Consider the following 20,454-nt stretch of genomic DNA (forward strand, 5'->3'; position numbering starts at 1 on the left):
TCTATGGAAATAAGGCAAACAAGTAGTGTGGTCATGGAACCTATACAGATTGCAGAGGAGGAGGTACTTGCTATCTTGAGGCAAATCAGAGTAGATAAATCCCCAGGACCTGACAGGGTATTTCCTCGGACCTTGAAGGAGACTAGTGTTGAAATTGCAGGGGCCCTAGCAGATATATTTAAAATGTCGGTATCTACGGGTGAGGTGCCGGAGGATTGGAGGATAGCTCATGTTGTTCCATTGTTTAAAAAAGGCTCTAAAAGTAATCCAGGAAATTATAGGCCAGTAAATTTGACGTCGGTAGTAGGTAAATTATTGGAAGGAGTACTAAGAGATAGGATCTACAAGTATTTGGATAGACAGGGACTTATTAGGAAGAGTCAACATGGCTTTGAGCATGGTAGGTCATGTTTAACCAATCTATTAAGAGTTTTTTGAGGAAGTTACCAGGAAAGTGGATGAAGCGAAGGCAGTGGATGTTGTCTACATGGACTTCAGTAAGGCCCTTGACAAGGTGTCACATGGGAGGTTAGTTAGGAAGATTCAGTCACTAGGTATACATGGAGAGGTAGTAAATTGGATTAGATATTGGCTCAATGGAAGAAGCCAGAGAGTGGTCATGGAGGATTGCTTCTCTGAGTGGAGGCCTGTGACTACTGGCGTGCCACAGGGATCAGTGCTGGGTCCATTGTTATTTGTCATCTATATCATTGATCTGGATGATAATGTGGTAAATTGGATCAGCAAATTTGCTGATGATACAGAGATTGGAGGTGTAGTGGACAGTGAGGAAGGTTTTCAAAGTTTGCAGAGGGATTTGAACCAGCTGGAAAAATGGGCTGAAAAATGGCAGATGGAGTTTAATACAGACAAGTGTGAGGTATTGCACTTTGGAAGGACAAACCAAGGTAGAACATACAGGGTAAATGGTAAGGCACTGAGGAGTGCAGTAGAACAAAGGGATCTGGGAATACAGATACAAAATTCCCTAGAAGCGGCATCACTGGTAGATAGGGTCGTAAAGAGAGCTTTTGGTACATTGACCTTTATAAATCAAAGTATTTGTGAGGCGAATTTGGAGTATTGTGTGCAGTTTTGGTCACCAAATTATAGGAAGGATATTAGTAAGGCTGAAAGAATGCAGAGAAGGTTTACCAGAATGTTGCCGGGACTTGAGAAACTCTGTTACAGAGAAAGGTTGAATAGGTTGGGACTTTATTCCCTGCAGCATAGAAGAATGAGGGGAGATTTGATAGAGGTATATAAAATTATGATGGGTATACATAGAGTGAATGTAAGCAGGCTTTTTCCACTGAGGCTAGGGGAGGAAAAAGCCAGAGGACATGGGTTAAGGGCGAAGGGGGAAAAGTTTAAAGGGAACATTGGGGGGGGGCTTCTTCACACAGAGAGTGGTGGGAGTTTAGAATGAGCTGCCAGATGAAGTGGTAAATGTGGGCTCACTTTTAACATTTAAGAAAAACTTGAACATGTACATGGATGAGAGGTGTATGGAGGGATATGGTCCAGGTGCAGGTCAGCAGGACTAGGCAGAAAAACGGTTCGGCACAGCCAAAAGGCCTGTTTCTGTGCTGTAATGTTCTATGGTACTATGGTTCTAAGATGAAGAGAAGATTCGTAAGAATGTTGCTGGGGTTAGAAATTTTAAACTACAAAGAGAATACAGCTGGGGTAGATTGATTTTTCAGAACAAGAGGAGGATAAGGGAAACTTCAACTGAACCACATAAAATTAGCAGCCCTGGTAACACAAGCAATAAAAATCCACTTCTCTTAGAGTAACCAATAACTGGGGAAAGGGGTGAAAAAAAGATTTATGGAAATTCAGGGAGTAAGAGGTAGGAGTCTGAACTGCATTGCCCAAAAGTATAGCAAAAGAAAAAACATCTATAAATTACTTTACAAGGAACTCAGTATGCCACAGACATAAGGACATGTCATCCCAACTGTACAAGGCAGTGGCAAGCTCTACTTTTCAAACAGCCTTGATGTCACTGCTCCCAAATTCTCCACCAACTCTATTCTAGTATCCCATTAAGATTGGACTTGTGAAAAAATCTTTTAAGTAATCCATTTTTGATTCCATAGATCACATACAAGAACCAAAAGAAAATAAACGTGCCTACATCTGAACAATAAAGGTTAATACATTGAATACAAGTTATCAGATGAGTGAAAAATAGGACATCAAGTCAGAGTGAAAGTTTGATGGATAAAGACTGAACAACCTCTACAGTTGTTATTACTTTAAAAAAAAGCTGCCAAAGATTGTCAGCTTTTTCTATTCATCAGTTTTGTTCAAATATCCAACTGCCTCCTCACTCTTACTGACCCCATCTGGAATATTAACGTTCCATTTATACCTCACTTTCCTTTTATAGGCAGGGCTCAGTGATGGTCACTAACTTTCACCTTTTAAGATGAATTTGCCATTGTGCCATTCCTTCTGACATATGCATTAGAGTACACAGTTCCTTATATGGATAAAACAGCCCAGCCTCTTGGTCTGGATCTCAGAGCTCAAGCCTGCTGAACTCTTTCTGTTACTTACTTAATGCATCATTGAAACATAGATTCAGGAATGGATTAGGAGATTAAACATCTAGGAGCTTTTTCCTCTGATGAAGAGTGTTTAATTGCGAAACACAACTTCAGAAAGGATTGGCTATTTAGTTCTGAGATGCAAATCCACTTAATTTCATGAAACTTTGGAATTCTTCTTCCCAAAAGGCTGTGTCTATGAAATTGTTATTAAGATTAATAGATAATCACATAAATAAGAGAATCAAAGCAATGATGAGACGGCAAAGTGAATTAGAAGCCCAGAAGCAACTGAATAAATTCAACCTATACCTGAATATAGGTTCTGATGAAGGTTCTCAGCCTAAAAAGTACTGTTTATTCCTCCAGCAGTTTGTATTTGTTGCTCTGGATTTCCAGCATCTGCAGATTATCTCGTGTTTATTCCATTCATGATCTGGACTTCATTCTTAAATATTATCTTTAATTTTATTAGCAGGGTCCCCAACCTTTTTTGCACCGCGGACTGGTTTAATTTTGACAATATTCTTGCGGATTGGCCGACCGGGAGGGTGGGGAGGTGTTCCAGTAGGGTTAAACTCACCTCAACATGTCTTTTACAATTAGGGTTGCCAACTTTCTCACTCCCAAATAAGGGACAAAAGTAGCAGTCAAATATGAGACACTTGTGTTTACCCTAAGAAAGACTACCATGACCATGAAGCCTTGCGCAGGCACCTGCGCACACATGCCAATTTTTTTCCCCCACAGATCGGTTTTGGCTTAATCTTCCCGACTATACTGTACATACATTATTTCTACTTTATATAGGTTGTGTATTTATCACATCATTCCTGCTTTTACTATTTGTTAGTGTTATTTTAGGTTTTATGTATTATTTAGTATAATTTGGTAAGTTATTTTTTGGGTCTGGGAACGCTCAAAAATATTTCCCATATAAATTAATGGTAATTGCTTCTTTGCTTTACGCCATTTCGGCACGAAAGGTTTCATAGGAACGCTCTGCCTTAGTGGGGGGAATACAGGACAAGGACGGTCCCGTATGGGACAAACCAATTTAGCCCAATATACAGGATGTCCCGGCAAATACGGGACAGTTGGCAACCCTATGTTCAAGTTCAACAGTGCGTGACAGGGAATAAGGAAAGGTGCAGCTGACTCATATCGTTTCCTCGCGGCCCGGTAGCACATGCTCGGTGGTTGGGGACCGCTGTTATTAGTACCCAAATCTAACCTACAAATTCTCTTGAATCTTGATATTAAATTTCCTTTAAGAAGAAAGGGACAATTTTTAATTTGAGTTGAAGTATTATACTGTTAAAAACAAACAAGACTTTCAATGCAAATAGACAATTACCTAAATACGAGAAACAATTTGACCAAGGTAGATTATTTAAGGGCAATTCAAGGCAAGCCATTAAAAAATATTTCATAATTCTGTATGTAAATATGTGCCACTGAGAAATAAGCAGAGAAGGCAATTGGTTGATAGTTAACTAACAAATGATACTGTATTAAAAAAATTTCAAATGTTGCCAGAAGAGTAATGGAGTGTTTTGCATGTGAGTTAGCAAGCTGTTTTGAATAATTTTCTACAATCATTAGCATCAAAGCCTCGTGGATAATCACCCATGAATGAATTTGATAAAAGGGCAAAGCATAATACAATCAAGCATGCTTCGGATGCAAAGCCTTGACAAGAAAATTAACTGGGAAAATAAAAGGAGTGCCACCAATTATTGAAAGGCTTAGATAAACTGGACACACTGAGGATGTTTCCAACAGTGGGAGAGTCTATGACCACAGGGCACAGCCTTGGAATAAAGGGACATCCCTTCAGAACAGAGAAGAGGGGGCTTTCTAAGCCAGAGAGTGCTGAGTCCATGGAATTTATTACCACAAATGGCTGTAGAGGCCAAGTCAATGGGTATATTTAAAGCAGAGGTTGATAGTTAATTAGTAAGGGCACCAAAGATTATGGGAAGAAGTGGGAAAATGAGGTTGAGAGGGAAAGTAAGTCATCTGTAATGGAATGGCAGAACAGACTCGATGGGCTGAATGGTCTAATTCTGTTCCTATACCTAATGGAGCCCATAAAAGGGGATACAGGCAGGTTAAGCCAATGTGCAAACAAAATGAAAAATGAAGTAAATGCAGTATACTCACTTCCTTTCAGTCAGAAGTATATCAAACATTCTCCATTAGATGGCAAGAAACTTGTAAATTTTCAGTGTATAGAGCAATAGGAATGCCTTTGTACATTAAATGCAAATAACATGCAGAAGTAACAAGTAGCGAAGGGGAAAAAAAAAGAATTTCTACAAAGAGTTTGGAATCAAAAAAATTGGAAAGACTTGCTGCAATCATACAACATGGCTGGAATACCATGGCTATTTTAGTCTCCATACCTACAACACAACAGAGTTGGCTTAAATACAGAACAATATTGATTCATCAGATTGATCAAAGGGATGACAGCAATGCCCTGAGGAACACAGGAATAAAGGTGACAGGCTCAATTAACTGGAAACAAGAATAATGAGAGCCAATCTCACTGAAACATACATAACTCAAAGAAATTGAAAGAGCAGCTGCTTCGAAGTTACAGCCCCTATTTGGAACAGTTAAAATTAAAGATCTTCATGTCAGGATCAGAGGCGGTTCATTAGGGAATGATGCAGGAAAACTTCACATGTAATAATGCATCTTGGATTCTGCAGGGAGCGCTCATGGAGTGAGGTCATCTCTCTGGCTTCGCTCCATTCCCGTTATCCTTTTTAACCTATGATCTCCTTGATCTAATCAACTTTAAGTACACCAGAAGACTTACTTTATCTCTCTGAATTATCGATTAATTGACTTCCTTTTGTCAATCGCAACTTTTGAGCTTAAAGAAATGAGTACGAGATCTAAAACCAAAGATGGGAAAGACGCTGATGGGAACGGAGGAAAGAAGAAAGGTGACTCTAAACCAACGGAATTAACTTACGAAGTTATGGTGAAGTGTTTGGAGGAAATGTTTGAGCAGCATCGGATAAAATTATCTGAAAGTTTAACTGCTCAATTTGAACAACATCGTCAAAGCCTTAATGAAGATTTAAAATCAATCACGGAATCTTTGAAATTCCTGAATGCTGATGTTCAAAAACACGATGCAAAAATTTCTGAGCTGGATACTAAATCTCAGAAGACGGATACAAAAGTTGAGATCTTAGAGAAGAATCTAGCTTTGACTACTAAACAGCTCCAACAACTTAAATCCAAAGTTATTGATCTTGAGAACTAATCGAGAAGACAAAATTTACGTTTAATTGGCCTACCCGAGGATGTTGAGGTTGGAGATCCTGTAATATTCTTTGCTCAACTTTTAAAGGATTCGTTCGGTTCAGTTTTTCCCAACGATCCTCCATTACTCGATCGCGCCCATTGTATACCGTGGGTAAAGTCGGCAGCGGCTGTTTCCAAACCCAGACCAGTTATTCTTCGTTTCCATTATGTTAATGTTAAAGAACAACTTCTCCAGATCGCTCGTCGACAAGGGATGATAAAGTATCGTCAGCATTCCTTCAGGATAGTTCAAGACTACAGTCCTGAAGTGATAAAGGAACGACTGACTTTTAAATCCTTAATGTCGGAATGCTATCAAAAAAAATCTCAAACCGGCACTACTGTATCCTGCACGACTCAGAATCTCTCTTCCCGATGGAAATCGTCGTGTTTTCCACTCTACAACTGCCACTCGGAGCTTTTTGGATGATGATTTCCCATCTGATACAGACACCCTCTCTTAGTCTGTGTTTGGTGCTTTCAGCACCAATTTTTTTTCTCTCTGTTTTTTTTTCTTCAAAATAAACCTTCTACTACTGTGCGATGAAGGTTTTTTATAAGTTTAAGATTTTTGTTCTTTGGTTATTACTATAGTGATTACTCTAGAATTTATATGGAATATTTATCTTCTGTGACTTTCCCTTAGTTAACCTTTTGTTTTAATCTATCCTTTTTTGTTATTACTAATGATCCGATCCGACGGTCATTTGTGGTTATATGCTTCCTATTTTTGATTTTCGCATAATTAAAATGGCGACTTGTCTTTCTTTTTCTATAATTTTTGTTTTTTTTTCGGGACGCCATGTTCTTATGCTTCTTCTTCCCATAATCCATTTTTCTTATTTTGGAAGAGTTTTTTTTATTTACTCGTTTATAATTAACTAATTATATGCACTGATACTGGTTTCTTTTATTTTATATATTTTAGTAATTTTTACTATGGAGACTAATTTACAATACTGTTTATTTTTCACATATTAGTCTTTGGGAGGTCACTTATCTAACATATATTTTTGGAGTTGCCCCCTGCAGAAATGGGGTTAAAGTTAGTATTAGTTAGCGCTTTCTTCTGCCTTCTTTGGCTTAGTTCGGGTTTCTACTTGGGGTTGGGGGAGGGGGTTGTCTTTTTCTTTTTTAATTTTTTCTATTGGGCTGATTCAGAACTACAAAGATGTCCGCAGTGTCGAGATTTCCGGTTCCTCTCTAATCATGTATTCCTCTTCCAATTTCATGAGCTCACATTATGGTTAACCCCTTACTCACCAAAGGGTTAATTTGTAGTTATGGCTCATTCTATTAATTTTGTCTCTTGGAATACAAATGGTTTAAGCCATCCAATAAAATGGAAAAAGATTTTCAAAATATTCCAAAGACTGAATGCTCATATTATCTTTGCTCAAGAGACTCATGTAAGGAAAGAGGACAGTCAACGCTTCTTTAAGTTTTGGAAAGAACAACAATACCACTCAAATGCTCAAGCCAAAATTAAAGGCGTTTCAATTTTTATTGATCCCTCAATTACATTCATTCATCAAGACATCATTTCAGATCCTAATGGCAGATTTCTGTTAATTACGGGGGTACTTTTTAATAAAAAGGTCGCTATGGTTAATGTTTACACTCCGAATGTGGATTATCCTGAATTCTTTAAACATTTACTTACTTCCCTTCCTAATTTAAATGAGTATATGTTGATAATGGGCGGTGATTTTAATTTATGTTTGAATCCCATGTTGGATAGATCCACAAGTAGTCTGGCTTTACCGAATAAGTCGGCTACTATTATCAACTCTTTTATGTTGGATGCTGGGATTTCAGAAATTTGGAGATTTCTACATCCAAATGATAGGGAGTTCTCCTTTTTTTCACATGTTCACCGTTCTTTTTCCCGAATTGATTATTTCCTGATTGACTCTCGTTTGATTATGGGGAGCAAGGACATGGCAGACCAATTGAATAATTACTTTGGTTCTGTCTTCACTAAGGAGGACATAAATAATCTTCCAGAAATAGTAGGGGACAGAGGGTCCAGTGAGATGGAGGAACTGAGCGAAATACATGTTAGTAGGGAAGTGGTGTTAAGTAAATTGAAGGGATTGAAGGCAGATAAATCCCCAGGGCCAGATGGTCTGCATCCCAGGGTGCTTAAGGAAGTAGCCCAAGAAATAGTGGATGCATTAGTGATAATTTTTCAAAACTCGTTAGATTCTGGACTAGTTCCTGAGGATTGGAGGGTGGCTAATGTAACTCCACTTTTTAAAAAAGGAGGGAGAGAGAAACCGGGGAATTATAGACCGGTTAGCCTAACGTCGGTGGTGGGGAAACTGCTGGAGTCAGTTATCAAGGATGTGATAACAGCACATTTGGAAAGCGGTGAAATGATCGGACAAAGTCAGCATGGATTTGTGAAAGGAAAATCATGTCTGACGAATCTCATAGAATTTTTTGAGGATGTAACTAGTAGAGTGGATAGGGGAGAACCAGTGGATGTGGTATATTTGGATTTTCAAAAGGCTTTTGACAAGGTCCCACACAGAAGATTAGTGTGCAAACTTAAAGCACACGGTATTGGGGGTAAGGTATTGGTGTGGGTGGAGAGTTGGTTAGCAGACAGGAAGCAAAGAGTGGGAATAAACGGGACCTTTTCAGAATGGCAGGCGGTGACTAGTGGGGTACCGCAAGGCTCAGTGCTGGGACCCCAGTTGTTTACAATATATATTAATGACTTGGATGAGGGAATTAAATGCAGCATCTCCAAGTTTGCGGATGACACGAAGCTGGGTGGCAATGTTAGCTGTGAGGAGGATGCTAAGAGGATGCAGGGTGACTTGGATAGGTTGGGTGAGTGGGCAATTCATGGCAGATGCAATTTAATGTGGATAAATGTGAAGTTATCCACCTTGGTGGCAAAAATAGGAAAACAGATTATTATCTGAATGGTGGCCGATTAGGAAAAGGGGAGGTGCAACGAGACCTGGGTGTCATTATACACCAGTCATTGAAAGTGGGCATGCAGGTACAGCAGGCGGTGAAAAAGGCAAATGGTATGCTGGCATTTATAGCGAGAGGATTCGACTACAGGAGCAGGGAGGTACTACTGCAGTTGTACAAGGCCTTGGTGAGACCACACCTGGAGTATTGTGTGCAGTTTTGGTCCCCTAATCTGAGGAAAGACATCCTTGCCATAGAGGGAGTACAAAGAAGGTTCACCAGATTGATTCCTGGGATGGCAGGACTTTCATATGAAGAAAGACTGGATGAACTGGGCTTGTACTCGTTGGAATTTAGAAGATTGAGGGGGGATCTGATTGAAACGTATAAGATCCTAAAGGGATTGGACAGGCTAGATGCAGGAAGATTGATCCCGATGTTGGGGAAGTCCAGAACGAGGGGTCACAGTATGAGGATAGAGGGGAAGCCTTTTAGGACCGAGATTAGGAAAAACTTCTTCACACAGAGAGTGGTGAATCTGTGGAATTCTCTGCCACAGGAAACAGTTGAGGCCAGTTCATTGGCTATATTTAAGAGGGAGTTAGATATGGCCCTTGTGGCTACGGGGGTCAGGGGGTATGGAGGGAAGGCTGGGGCGGTGTTCTGAGTTGGATGATCAGCCATGATCATAATAAATGGCGGTGCAGGCTCGAAGGGCTGAATGGCCTACTCCTGCACCTATTTTCTATGTTTCTATGATTCCATATGTAGTTGATTGTAATTATGACATTATTGCTATTTCAGATCATGCTCCATTGAAATTTTCCATCAAGTTAATGGATAACTTTTGTACTAGCAGACAATGGCGATTTAACCCTATTTTGCTTCAAGATCAGGACTTTGTCAAATTTATAAAGGAGCAGATTGATTTCTTCTTTTCAACTAATACTACGGATGAAGTTTCCAACGAAACTGTTTGGGACGCCTTTAAAGCTTATATCCGTGGTCAGATTATTTCCTATTCGGCTGGTTTGAAAAGACGTATTAACAATGAAATACTTCTACTGGTTGATAAAATTAAAGAAGTTGATAAAAAAAAATGCTATTTCTCCTAGCAAGGAGCTGTACAAACACAGAGTTGAACTCCAATTGGAACATAGCTTATTATTAACATCCTTGATCGAAAATCAATTAATGAGAACTAGAAGTGAATTTTATATTCATAGTGATAAATCGGGTAAATTACTGGCTAACCAATTGAAATTTGATTCGGTTAAACGTCAAATTACTAAGATCCGCAAACAGGATGATACTTTCACAGTTGATCATGTTGGGATAAACCAAACCTTTCAAGAATTTTATACCTCTTTATATCATTCTGATTTTCCTCATGATTCTAATTTCATGCATGATTTTTTAATTAAATTGAGTTTTCCGAAACTATCTCCCGAAGATTGCCTATCATTAGAAACTTCCATTTCAGAGGAAGAAATAATAACTGCAATCTCATCATTAAATTCCGGTAAAGCACCCGGTCCCAATGGGTTTACAGTGGAATTTTTAAAATTTTTTTCCTCCATTCTTTCTTCTAAGTTGTCTAGAACATTTAAGGAAGCAATTAGTTTAGGTAAATTACCACAATCGTTTTACGAAGTCTCTATTTCCTTAATTCTTAAAAAGAATAAAGATCCTACGGATTGTGCATCCTACAGACCGATATCTCTTCTGAATGTAGATTCAAAAATTTTTTCAAAAATTCTAGCTACTGGACTGGAGAAGGTGTTACCTCAAATTATTTCCATGGATCAAACCGGATTTATTAAAAATCGCTATTCATCTTTTAATATTAGGAGGTTAATGAATATTGTTTATACCCCCTCACTTACTACCCCGGAATGTATTATCTCATTAGATGCTGAGAAAGCCTTTGACAGAGTTGAATGGCCTTATTTATTTAATGTTCTTGAGAAATTTAATTTTAATTTGACATTTATATCTTGGATTAAATTGTTATATTACTCCCCGGTAGCCTCGGTCTGTACAAATAATTATAGATCTCCTTTTTTTCATCTTTTTCGCGGTACTAGGCAAGGTTGCCCTCTTAGTCCTTTACTATTTAATATTGCTCTTGAACCTTTAGCAATTGCTATCCGCAACTCGCCAAATATTGTTGGTATTACCCGTGGAAATGAAATACATAAACTATCATTATATGCAGATGATTTGTTGTTATATATCTCTAACCCGGAGAAGTCAATTCCTGCTATCTTAGATCTGTTAGCTCAATTTAGTAACTTTTCTGGTTACAAATTGAATCTTAGTAAGAGTGAATTATTCCCTTTAAATAAGCATGTACCTATTTATGGACGTTTACCATTTAAATTGGTTACTGATTCATTTATATACTTAGGGATAACAATTACCAAAAAATATAAAGATTTATTTAAAGCTAATTTTTTACCTTTAATTGATCAGATTAAACTTTTATTTACCAAATGGTCCCCAATCTCTTTGTCTTTGATTGGTCGGATTAATGCTATTAAGATGATCATTTTGCCTAAATTTTTGTATATATTTCAATCGGTTCCAATTTTTATCCCAAAATCTTTTTTTGATAACGTAGATTCAAAAATTTCCTCATATATTTGGCAGAATAAAAATCCTAGGTTAGGTAAAAGATATTTACAGAAATCCAAGAAGGAGGGGGGGACTTGCCCTCCCAAATTTTAGATTCTATTATTGGGCAATTAATATTCGATATTTAAAATTTTGGCTACAAGATTTGGACGCATCTTTAAACCCTCATTGGGTAAATCTTGAATCTAATTCATTACAAGGGTTTTCCTTGGGTTCGGTTTTAGGAACTTTACTTCCTTTTACTTCTTTTAAATCATATAAACAAATGAATAACCCAATAGTTAAACATACTTTACGTATATGATTTCAATTCCGAAGATTTTTTGGGTTTAATCAATTCATTCTAGCAAGTCCCATTATATCAAATTTTCTTTTTCAACCTTCCATGATGGATCAAGCTTACTTTGACTGGAAAACCAAAGGTATAATATCTTTTCGCGATTTATTCTTGGATAACTGTTTTATGTCTTTTGATCAACTCTCTAATAAATATAACTTACCCAGATCTCACTTTCTTAGATATTTACAGATTAGAAACTTTTTAATTACTGTCTCTCCTAATTTTCCACACCCATATCCAATGGACACTTTGGAAAAAATCTTAGACTTAAATCTTTCTCAGAAAGGTGTAAAAGCAATTGTATATAATATAATTATGAATTTATGTCCTGATGCCTCTAATAAAATTAAAGCTGACTGGGAAAGAGAACTTGAGATTAATATACCGGCTGAAAAATGGGAAAAAATTCTTCAGTTGGTGAATTCATCCTCTGTATGTGCTAAGCATAGGTTGATACAGTTTAAAGTAGTTCACAGGGCTCATATGTCCAAAGATAAACTATCTCGTTATTATTCTTATATTAATCCAATATGTGACAGATGCCAGTCTGAGATTGCTTCTCTAACTCACATGTTTTGGTCATGTCCCTTGTTGGAGAAATATTGGAAAGATATTTTTGATATTATTTCAACGGTCCTAAATCTAGACTTACAACCTCATCCAATTACTGCTATCTTTGGACTACCAATGATAGACTCAAATAATTTAACCTCTTCATCACGAAGGATGATTGCATTTCTTACTTTAATAGCTAGAAGGTCCATTTTGTTGAATTGGAAAGAGATCAACCCTCCTACAGTATTTCATTGGTTTTCACAAACTATGGTGTGTCTGAATCTGGAGAAAATTAGAAGTGCAGTTTATGACCCTTCTATTAAGTTTGAAAAAATTTGGAGGCCATTTATTCAGCATTTTCATTTGATGTAATTTGATCATTTCCAAACTTGTTTTATCTCTCTGTACTGTTGTTGGAGGGGAATGGAATCGTCGACGCTGAGGTTTTCTTCTTTTCCATTTTTAAGTTGTTAGTTTTGCCCAAGTCTTTTAGTTTAGTTTAGTTGTTTTTTTTTCTTTTGGGATGGGTTTTTTTTTCTCTTTTTCTTTCTTTTTTCTTTTTTTTTGCTTTATATTATCCGTGATCAGTTCTACCTGTATGGGAGTTTTGGTAATTTCCACTATTTGGTTTTGCAATTACTCTTTTTTTAAATGTAACAATACATCTCATATTATCTGTATTATTGCTATGTTTTGTTTCTATATTTTGAAATTAATAAAAAGATTGAAAAAGAAAGAATAATGCATCGCTACCTTAATGCTAGTGTGTTGAATGACCGAGATTTTGGTAGATTTGATGAATCGGAGCTGATATGAAAAGGATGGTAATGCAGACTTGAGATAAATAATTAGTTATAACATTATTGAAATGAACACTGAGTAGCCACGTTATGAGTTACAACAGTACCTCTGCTCATTAATGCAAATATCTAATCAGCCAATCATGTGGCAGCAACTCAAGGCATAAAAAGCATGCAGATATGATCAAGAGGTTCAATTGTAATTCAGACCAAATATCAGAATGGGGAAGAAATGTGATTTAAGTGACTTTGACTGTGCCAGAAAGAGTGGTTTGAGTATCTCAGAAACTGCTGATCACCTGGGATTTTCACATATAATAGTCTCTAGATTTTACAGAAAATGGTGGGCAAAACAAAAAACCTCCCAGTGAGTGACAGTTCTGTGGGCAAAAATGCCTTGTTAATGAGAGAAGGTAGAGAATGAACAGACTAGTTCCAGCTGATAGGAAAATGACAGTAATTCAAATAAACGCATTACACAGCAATGTCCAGAAGAGCAGCTCTGAATGCACAACACTTCGAACATTGAAGTGGATGGGCGACAGCAGAAGACCATGAACATACACTCAGCGGCCACTGTATTAGGCATAAGAGGTACCTAATAAACTGGCCACTAACTGAGCAGGCTTGAGAAACTATATTATATTCCATGCTGTGTCACATTGCTACCTTATCCCTCTGCTTTGGATGAATCAAGAACCCTGCCCATTTTTAAGTCTATAATACACTAGGTGGCAGTCCACACACAGGAAAATGCTTCATATAGTGCCTTCCCAATAAAGATATCTTAAAACATTTGTTTGACCACCTTTCACTCATCAATAAACACTTCTGATCCTCATTTCCGTTCACGTCCAACTTCCCTTCAAGTGGAATCTGCAGCTGAGCAACCCAAAGTGGTAAAATGCACTCAGTAAAAAGATTTCTCTCAACTCCCCTACTCCACAACTCCCCCCCCCCACCAAGAACTTCAGTCAATGAACAACTTTTAAAGGGTATCAAACATAGGAGCACAATTAGGCTGTTCAGCCCACCAAGTGTGCTCTGCTATTTCGTTATGGGTGATTTATTATCCCACTCAACTCCATTCTCCTGCCTTCTCGCCAAAACCTTTCACACCCTGACTAATCAAGAATCCATCAACCTCTACTTTAAATATACCCAATGACTTGGCCTCCAAAGCCATCTGTGGGAACGAATTCCACAGATTCGCTATCCTCTGGCTGAAGAAAGCCCTTCTCAACCATGTTCTAAAGGGAAATTCTTGTATTCTGAGGCTGTGCCTCTAGTCCTAGACTCCCTTACTATAGGAAACATCATCTCCAATGAGATTCTCCAGCCACCCCCCATTCTTTTAATCTCCAATGAGTTGAGTTCAGGCCCAGATTGTACAACACAGGCTTACAAAAAAAAAGAGTAATGTGATAATAACCAGGTATTGACTGTGTAATTGACCTGAATACTCTTGGTCTACGAAATCTTTTTGTTTTAAATGTATTCTTATACATTGTGAGCATCACATCACTAGCACAGCTGGCAATTACACTAAGGATATAAGAGGTGCTCTAAAACTTATCCAAAAGTGTCCCTTTCAGTGGTATTCTCCACCAGTTGTCAGCCCATCAGTACCCATCGAAAAGCTGACCTCAGTTTTCTGCTCAGGTCTCAAGAACCAAGTTTAAATGCATAATCTTCTGACTCAGAAGTTCAGAGTGGCACCAAACAAGCCATGAATGATAACATGACCTATCCAAAAACATTAAAACATTCATTCAGACTAAGTCTATTTGAAATAAATTAACTCAAATTAATCACAGTAAAACACACAAATTTAGTTCCTAGCACACCCATCGAATTTAACAAATATTTAGCCCCCAGTGACCACAGTCAGGTTACAATGTCTTCAACAACCAAGACAAAAGCAATCAGTTTTCTAACTGGAAACTTTTCCAGTTCATTTGTAACCCATTTCACTTTGCACCAATGAAGCATGTCTGCATGGGTATTATCTAAAGGAAACAGTGCATCAACCTGTCAATGCTTGATAGACAGCACCTCCCAATAATAATGCAACAACAATAATAATACCCCTGGAGAAGGACAGCAGCAGGCACAGAGAAATAGCACAATAGGCAACTCGCTTCGGTCAAACATTCCAATTTAGGACTGCATTTTTGCTTCTTCTATATTGTGGGGTCAAATTAATAGAACATAGAACAGTGCAGCATAGTACAATCTCTTCAGCTCACGATATAGTGCCGACTATTTAACCTATTCCAAAATCAATCTAACCTTTCCCTCCCACATAGGCTTCAATTTGTCTTTCATCTATGTGCCTGTCTAAGAATCTCTTAAATGTCTCTGATATATTGCCTCTACCTCAACCCTTGATAGCACATTCTACGCACCCACCATTCCTGTGTAAAACCTTCTCTGACATCCACCTCCCACCTATACATTCCTCCAATTACCTTAAAAGTTATGTCCCCACCTCATAACCATTTCCACCCTGGGAAAAAATGTCTGGCTACCCCCCTCGACCTATGCCTCTCATCATCTTGTACACCTCTCTCAAGTCACCTCTCACCATCGATCGCTCTAAAGAGAAAACCCCCAACAAAAAGCTCTGCAATATGCAGAGGCTCAAGAAGCAATATCAACATCATTGCATTGTTGAAATCTGGATGTGTCAACCCCTTATCTATATGCATCAGGTTTTTACCTATGTTTATTATCAGGTTTATCTATATTTTTCTTCCAAAAAAACCCTCATTTCCAAAACCTTCATATGAATACAAGGTAGAATTTACTTGAAAAGCTTTGCATTTTTCTTCTTTCAGCTGCTTCTCAACCTCTACGTGACGTGCCACACGGTCCAATGTCGACAAAACTCTTGCCTTTTGCCAATCAATGTGATCTTTTGGTCTCTAGGAAAAAGAATGCAAATAGCAACTGTGTAATTTTTACAACACACTTGAAACAAATAAACAGTGAGGTACATCATCTTTGATGACAGTATTTTTTCCTAAATTCATTTTGGTAATGTTACTATCACAGAGGTCTGTTGCCTAAACTTTAGATGCCCAAGAGTATTAATGATACTCCTCTAAACAAAGAATCTCAGTATAATGTTGCACAAGAGGCAGCCATTTCATCATTCTGCCCATGATTACTTTTTTGAAGAATTAGACCCACTCCGCCTATATTTTTCTTGCCACAACCTTCGAAATCCTTTCTTAAGATTACTGCTGAATCTCTTTCTGAAAGAGAGCAAGACCACTGCAATTCCTTGTGTGGCCTGGAGATTTTTTTTGCATGTAGTTTTCAATCTGATCTTCCAATTACCAATGTGATTCTCACTGCAAAGTTTCCTCTTTCAAACTCCATCATGATTTACAGCATTTGTAAGCTTTCTTCTCATCATCTCTACTCCAAGGAAAGCAATCCATACTTCTTCAAATCCTCATGAGCTAATCACAATTCCAGTAACAATCCAGTAAATGTCATCTGCACCTTTAAGGCTTTTATGCAATCCACTGAGTCCATACTAATTCAAACAGTAATTTCACTATGCTGCTAATTTCCCATGCAAACTTATTCACGCCATATTCCCAACTCTCTCCAGATTCCATCACTCACTGACATACTATAGGCAACACACAATGGTTGAATGACAGTTCCTGGCAAGTATAATGTCTCCAGAGAAATCCGCATGGTCACAGGAAGTACATGTAAATTACAAATCGGCACAGAAATTAGGACTGAACTCAGGTCAGTAGAGCTATAGAGTTGCAAGGCTGCATCACTGTGCTGTCCAGGGAACGACTCCAAATTGTTCTTTTTTTTAAAAAAAAACTCAGCATTACTTTCTAGCTTTTGTGTTCTACTTAAAAGTGAACAATCACAGATGCTTTTTTTTTAAAGAAATAATATTATTGAGTAGTCCAGCAACTTCTTAGAATATTGCGTTTTTGTAGGTCGCCTCTTTATAGGAAGGATGTGCAAGCTTTAGAGAGGGTGCAGAGGTAGTTTACCAGGATGCTGCCTGGTTTAGAGAGCATGTCTGATGAGGATAGGTTAAGCGAGCTAGAGCTTTTCTCCTTGAGTGAAGGAAAATAAGAGGTAACTTAATAGAGGCAAGATGATAAGAGGCATAGTTTGAGTGGACAGCCAGAATTTTTCCCAGGCCGGAAATGGCTAATACAATGAGCACAAATTTTAGGGTATTTGGAGGAAAGTATAGAGGGTGGGGGGAAGGAATGTCAGAAGCAGGTTGTTGTTTTTTTTTAAAAACTGAGTGTTAGGTGCGTGGAACTTGCTGCCAACTGTGGTGGCAGAGGCAGATATATTAAGGGACACTTAAATGGCCACATGTATGAAAGAAAAGTGGTGCATTATGTGGGACACTTAATATATCTGCCACTTAATATATATTAAGGAACACTTAAATAGGCACATGTATGAAAGAAAAGTGGTGCATTATGTGGGAGTAAGGGTTAGCTAGATCATGGATCAGGCTGAAAGGTCAGCACAGCACCATGGCCCCAAGGGCCTGTACTGTTCTATGTTCTCATCAGCATGCGCCCTTGGCCTCCGTTCCTGTATGCCCCATTTAAAATTTTGTTTAGTCTACGTTGTCTAATTTTTATTGAAATTAATTTTCATTTTCCACATTACATTTTGAGTCTATCTTTACCTTCCTGAAATCTGTAATTATCCAACTCCAATGGTCTACCTTTGGCTCCCACTTTCTCATTCATCTGCTACTCTTCTACTCACAACTATGCAAATTGTTTGCTCCACCATCTGGTTCTTCTTGTCATTTATAAATCCTCAGACTACCTGTTCAACTCCAATGCTGGATGAATAGAAATTTCCCCTATTACATACTGGAAAGTAAGTAACTACTATCTTCAGAACCCACTGTGGACTCTTTTCTTGAATACAGATGAAATTGCTAAATTGATATGTAACGCTGGTGTGGAGGAAGAAAGCACAACTGAATAGTTTTAATAAGGAATAAAAGAAATGTAATGTATTATGCACTCAGTGGCTACTTTATTGGGTACACCTGCTCGTTAATGCAAATATCTAATCAGCCAAACACGTAACAGCAACTAAAATGAATAAAAGAATGCAGACATGGTCAAGAAGTTCAGATGTTGTTCAGACCAAGCATCAGAATAGGAAAGAAATGTGACCTACGTGACTTTGACCATGGAATGATTAATGGTGCAAGACGGGCTGGTTTGAGTATCACAGAAACTGCTGATCTCCTCAGATTTTCACACATAACTGTGTCTGAAGTATACAGAGAATGGAACAAAAAATGTCTTGTTTATGAGAGAGGTCAGAAAGTGGGCAGAGTAGTTCAAGCTGACAGGAAGGCGACGGTAACTCAAGTAACCACGCACAACAATGGTGGGCAGAAGTGCATTGCTGAATGCACAATACGTTGAACCTTGAAGTGGATGGGTTACAGCAGCAGAAAACCATCAATATACACTCAGTGGCCACTTCATTAGGTACAGGAAGCAATGATGTCATTATACACGGGAAAAACTGGAAAGAGGTCATCCAAATGAAGGTGCAAATATACGTTAAAAAGAACCCTTTTCTTTAAAAGAAGTGCTACACTGAATGACTTGATTTTACACAGGAAACACCAGAGGTGGTGACCCAAACACAAAATAGGTTCAAAAAGATTGTTTTAAAGCATCCAGAATCCCAGATTATTTAAACAGGATTCCATAAAATATAGAAGCAGAATTAGGCTATTTGACCCATCGACTATGCTGTGCCATTTCATCAAGGCTGATCCATTTTTCCTCTCAGCCCCAATCTCCTGCCTCCCTCCCCCCTTGCCCCCCAATATCCCTTCAGAAAAGGAGGAAGTCATAGCGGGGTTGGCTATGGAGTCTCTGTGGATAGAAGTTAAGAATAGGAAGGGGTCAATAACTATACTGGGTGTTTTTTAATAAACCACCCAATAGTAACAGGAATATAGAGGAGCAGATAGGGAGACAGATTCTGCAAAGGTGTAATAATAACAGGGTAGCTGTGGTGGGAGATTTTAATTTCCCAAATATTGATTGGCATCTCCCTAGAGTGAGAGGTTTAGATGGGATGGAGTTTGTTAGGTGTGTTCAGGAAGGTTTCTTGACACAATATGTAGATAAGCCTACAAGAGCAGAGGCTGTACTTGATCTGGTATTGGGAAATGAACCTGGTCAGGTGTCAGGTCTCTCAGTGGGAAAGCATTTTGGAGATAGTGATCATAATTCTATCTCCTTTACCATAGCACTGGAGAGGGATAGGAACAGACAAGTTAGGGAAATGTTTAATTAGAGTAAGGGGAAATGAGGCTATCAAGCAGGAACTTGGAAGCATAAATTGGAAACAGATGTTCTCAGGGAAACATACGGAAGAAATGTGGCAAATGTTCTGAAGATATTTGCGTGGGGTTCTGCGTATATACGTTCCAATGAGAAAGGGAAAGGATGGTTGGGTACAGGAACCATGGTGTACAAAGGCTATTGTAAATCTAGTCAAGAAGAAGAGCTTACAAAAGGTTCAAAAAACTAGGCAATAATAGAGATCTAGAAGATTATGAGGCTAGCAGGAAGGAGCTTAAGAATGAAATTAGGAGAGCCAGAAGGGGTTATGAGAAGGCCTTGGCGGACAAGATTAAGGAAAACCCCAAGGCATTCAACAAGTATGCGAAGAGCAAGAGGATAAGACATAACAGAATAGGACCAATCAAGTGTGACAATGGAAAAGTGTGTATGGAACCGGAGGAGATAGCAGAGGTACTTAATGAATACTTTGCTTCAGTATTCACTACAGAAAAGGATCTTGGTGATTGTTGGGATGACTTGCAGTGGGCTGAAAAGCTTGAGCATGTAGATATTAAGGAAGAGGATGTGCTGGAGCTTTTGGAAAGCCATCAAGTTGGATAAGTCACCAGAACCAGACGGGATGTACCCCAGGCTACTGTGGGAAGTGAGGGAGGAGATTGCTGAGCCTCAGGCAATGTTCTTCGCATCATCAATGGGGACAGGAGAGGTTCCGGCGGATTGGAGGGTTGAGGATGTTGTTCCCTTATTTAAGAAAGGGAGTAGAGATACCTCAGGAAATTATAGGCCAGCGAGTCTTACTTCAGTGGTTGATAAATTCATGGAGAAGATCCTGAGAGGCTGGATTTATGAGCATTTGGAGAGGCATAATATGATTAGGAATAGTCAGTGTGGCTTTGTCAAAGGCAAGTTGTGTCTTACGAGCCTGATTGAATTTTTTGAGGATTTGA

The 20,454-nt window shown here is 38.4% G+C and overlaps 1 protein-coding gene across 7 annotated transcripts in view; it reads right to left on the reverse strand.

Moving 5' to 3' along the window:
- The window catches only part of znf451 (zinc finger protein 451), a 74,705-nt gene that overhangs the window by 40,652 nt on the left and 13,599 nt on the right, over window positions 1-20,454 (reverse strand). For all 7 annotated transcript variants that reach the window (XM_072250636.1, XM_072250638.1, XM_072250645.1 and 4 more), the window contains exon 4: window positions 15,959-16,075. In XM_072250636.1, the coding sequence (XP_072106737.1) occupies window positions 15,959-16,075 (117 nt within the window). The remainder of the gene's footprint in view (window positions 1-15,958; window positions 16,076-20,454) is intronic.

This window comes from Mobula birostris, chromosome 2 (genome assembly GCF_030028105.1).
Source record: "Mobula birostris isolate sMobBir1 chromosome 2, sMobBir1.hap1, whole genome shotgun sequence".
NCBI classification, from domain to species: Eukaryota; Metazoa; Chordata; class Chondrichthyes; order Myliobatiformes; family Myliobatidae; genus Mobula; species Mobula birostris.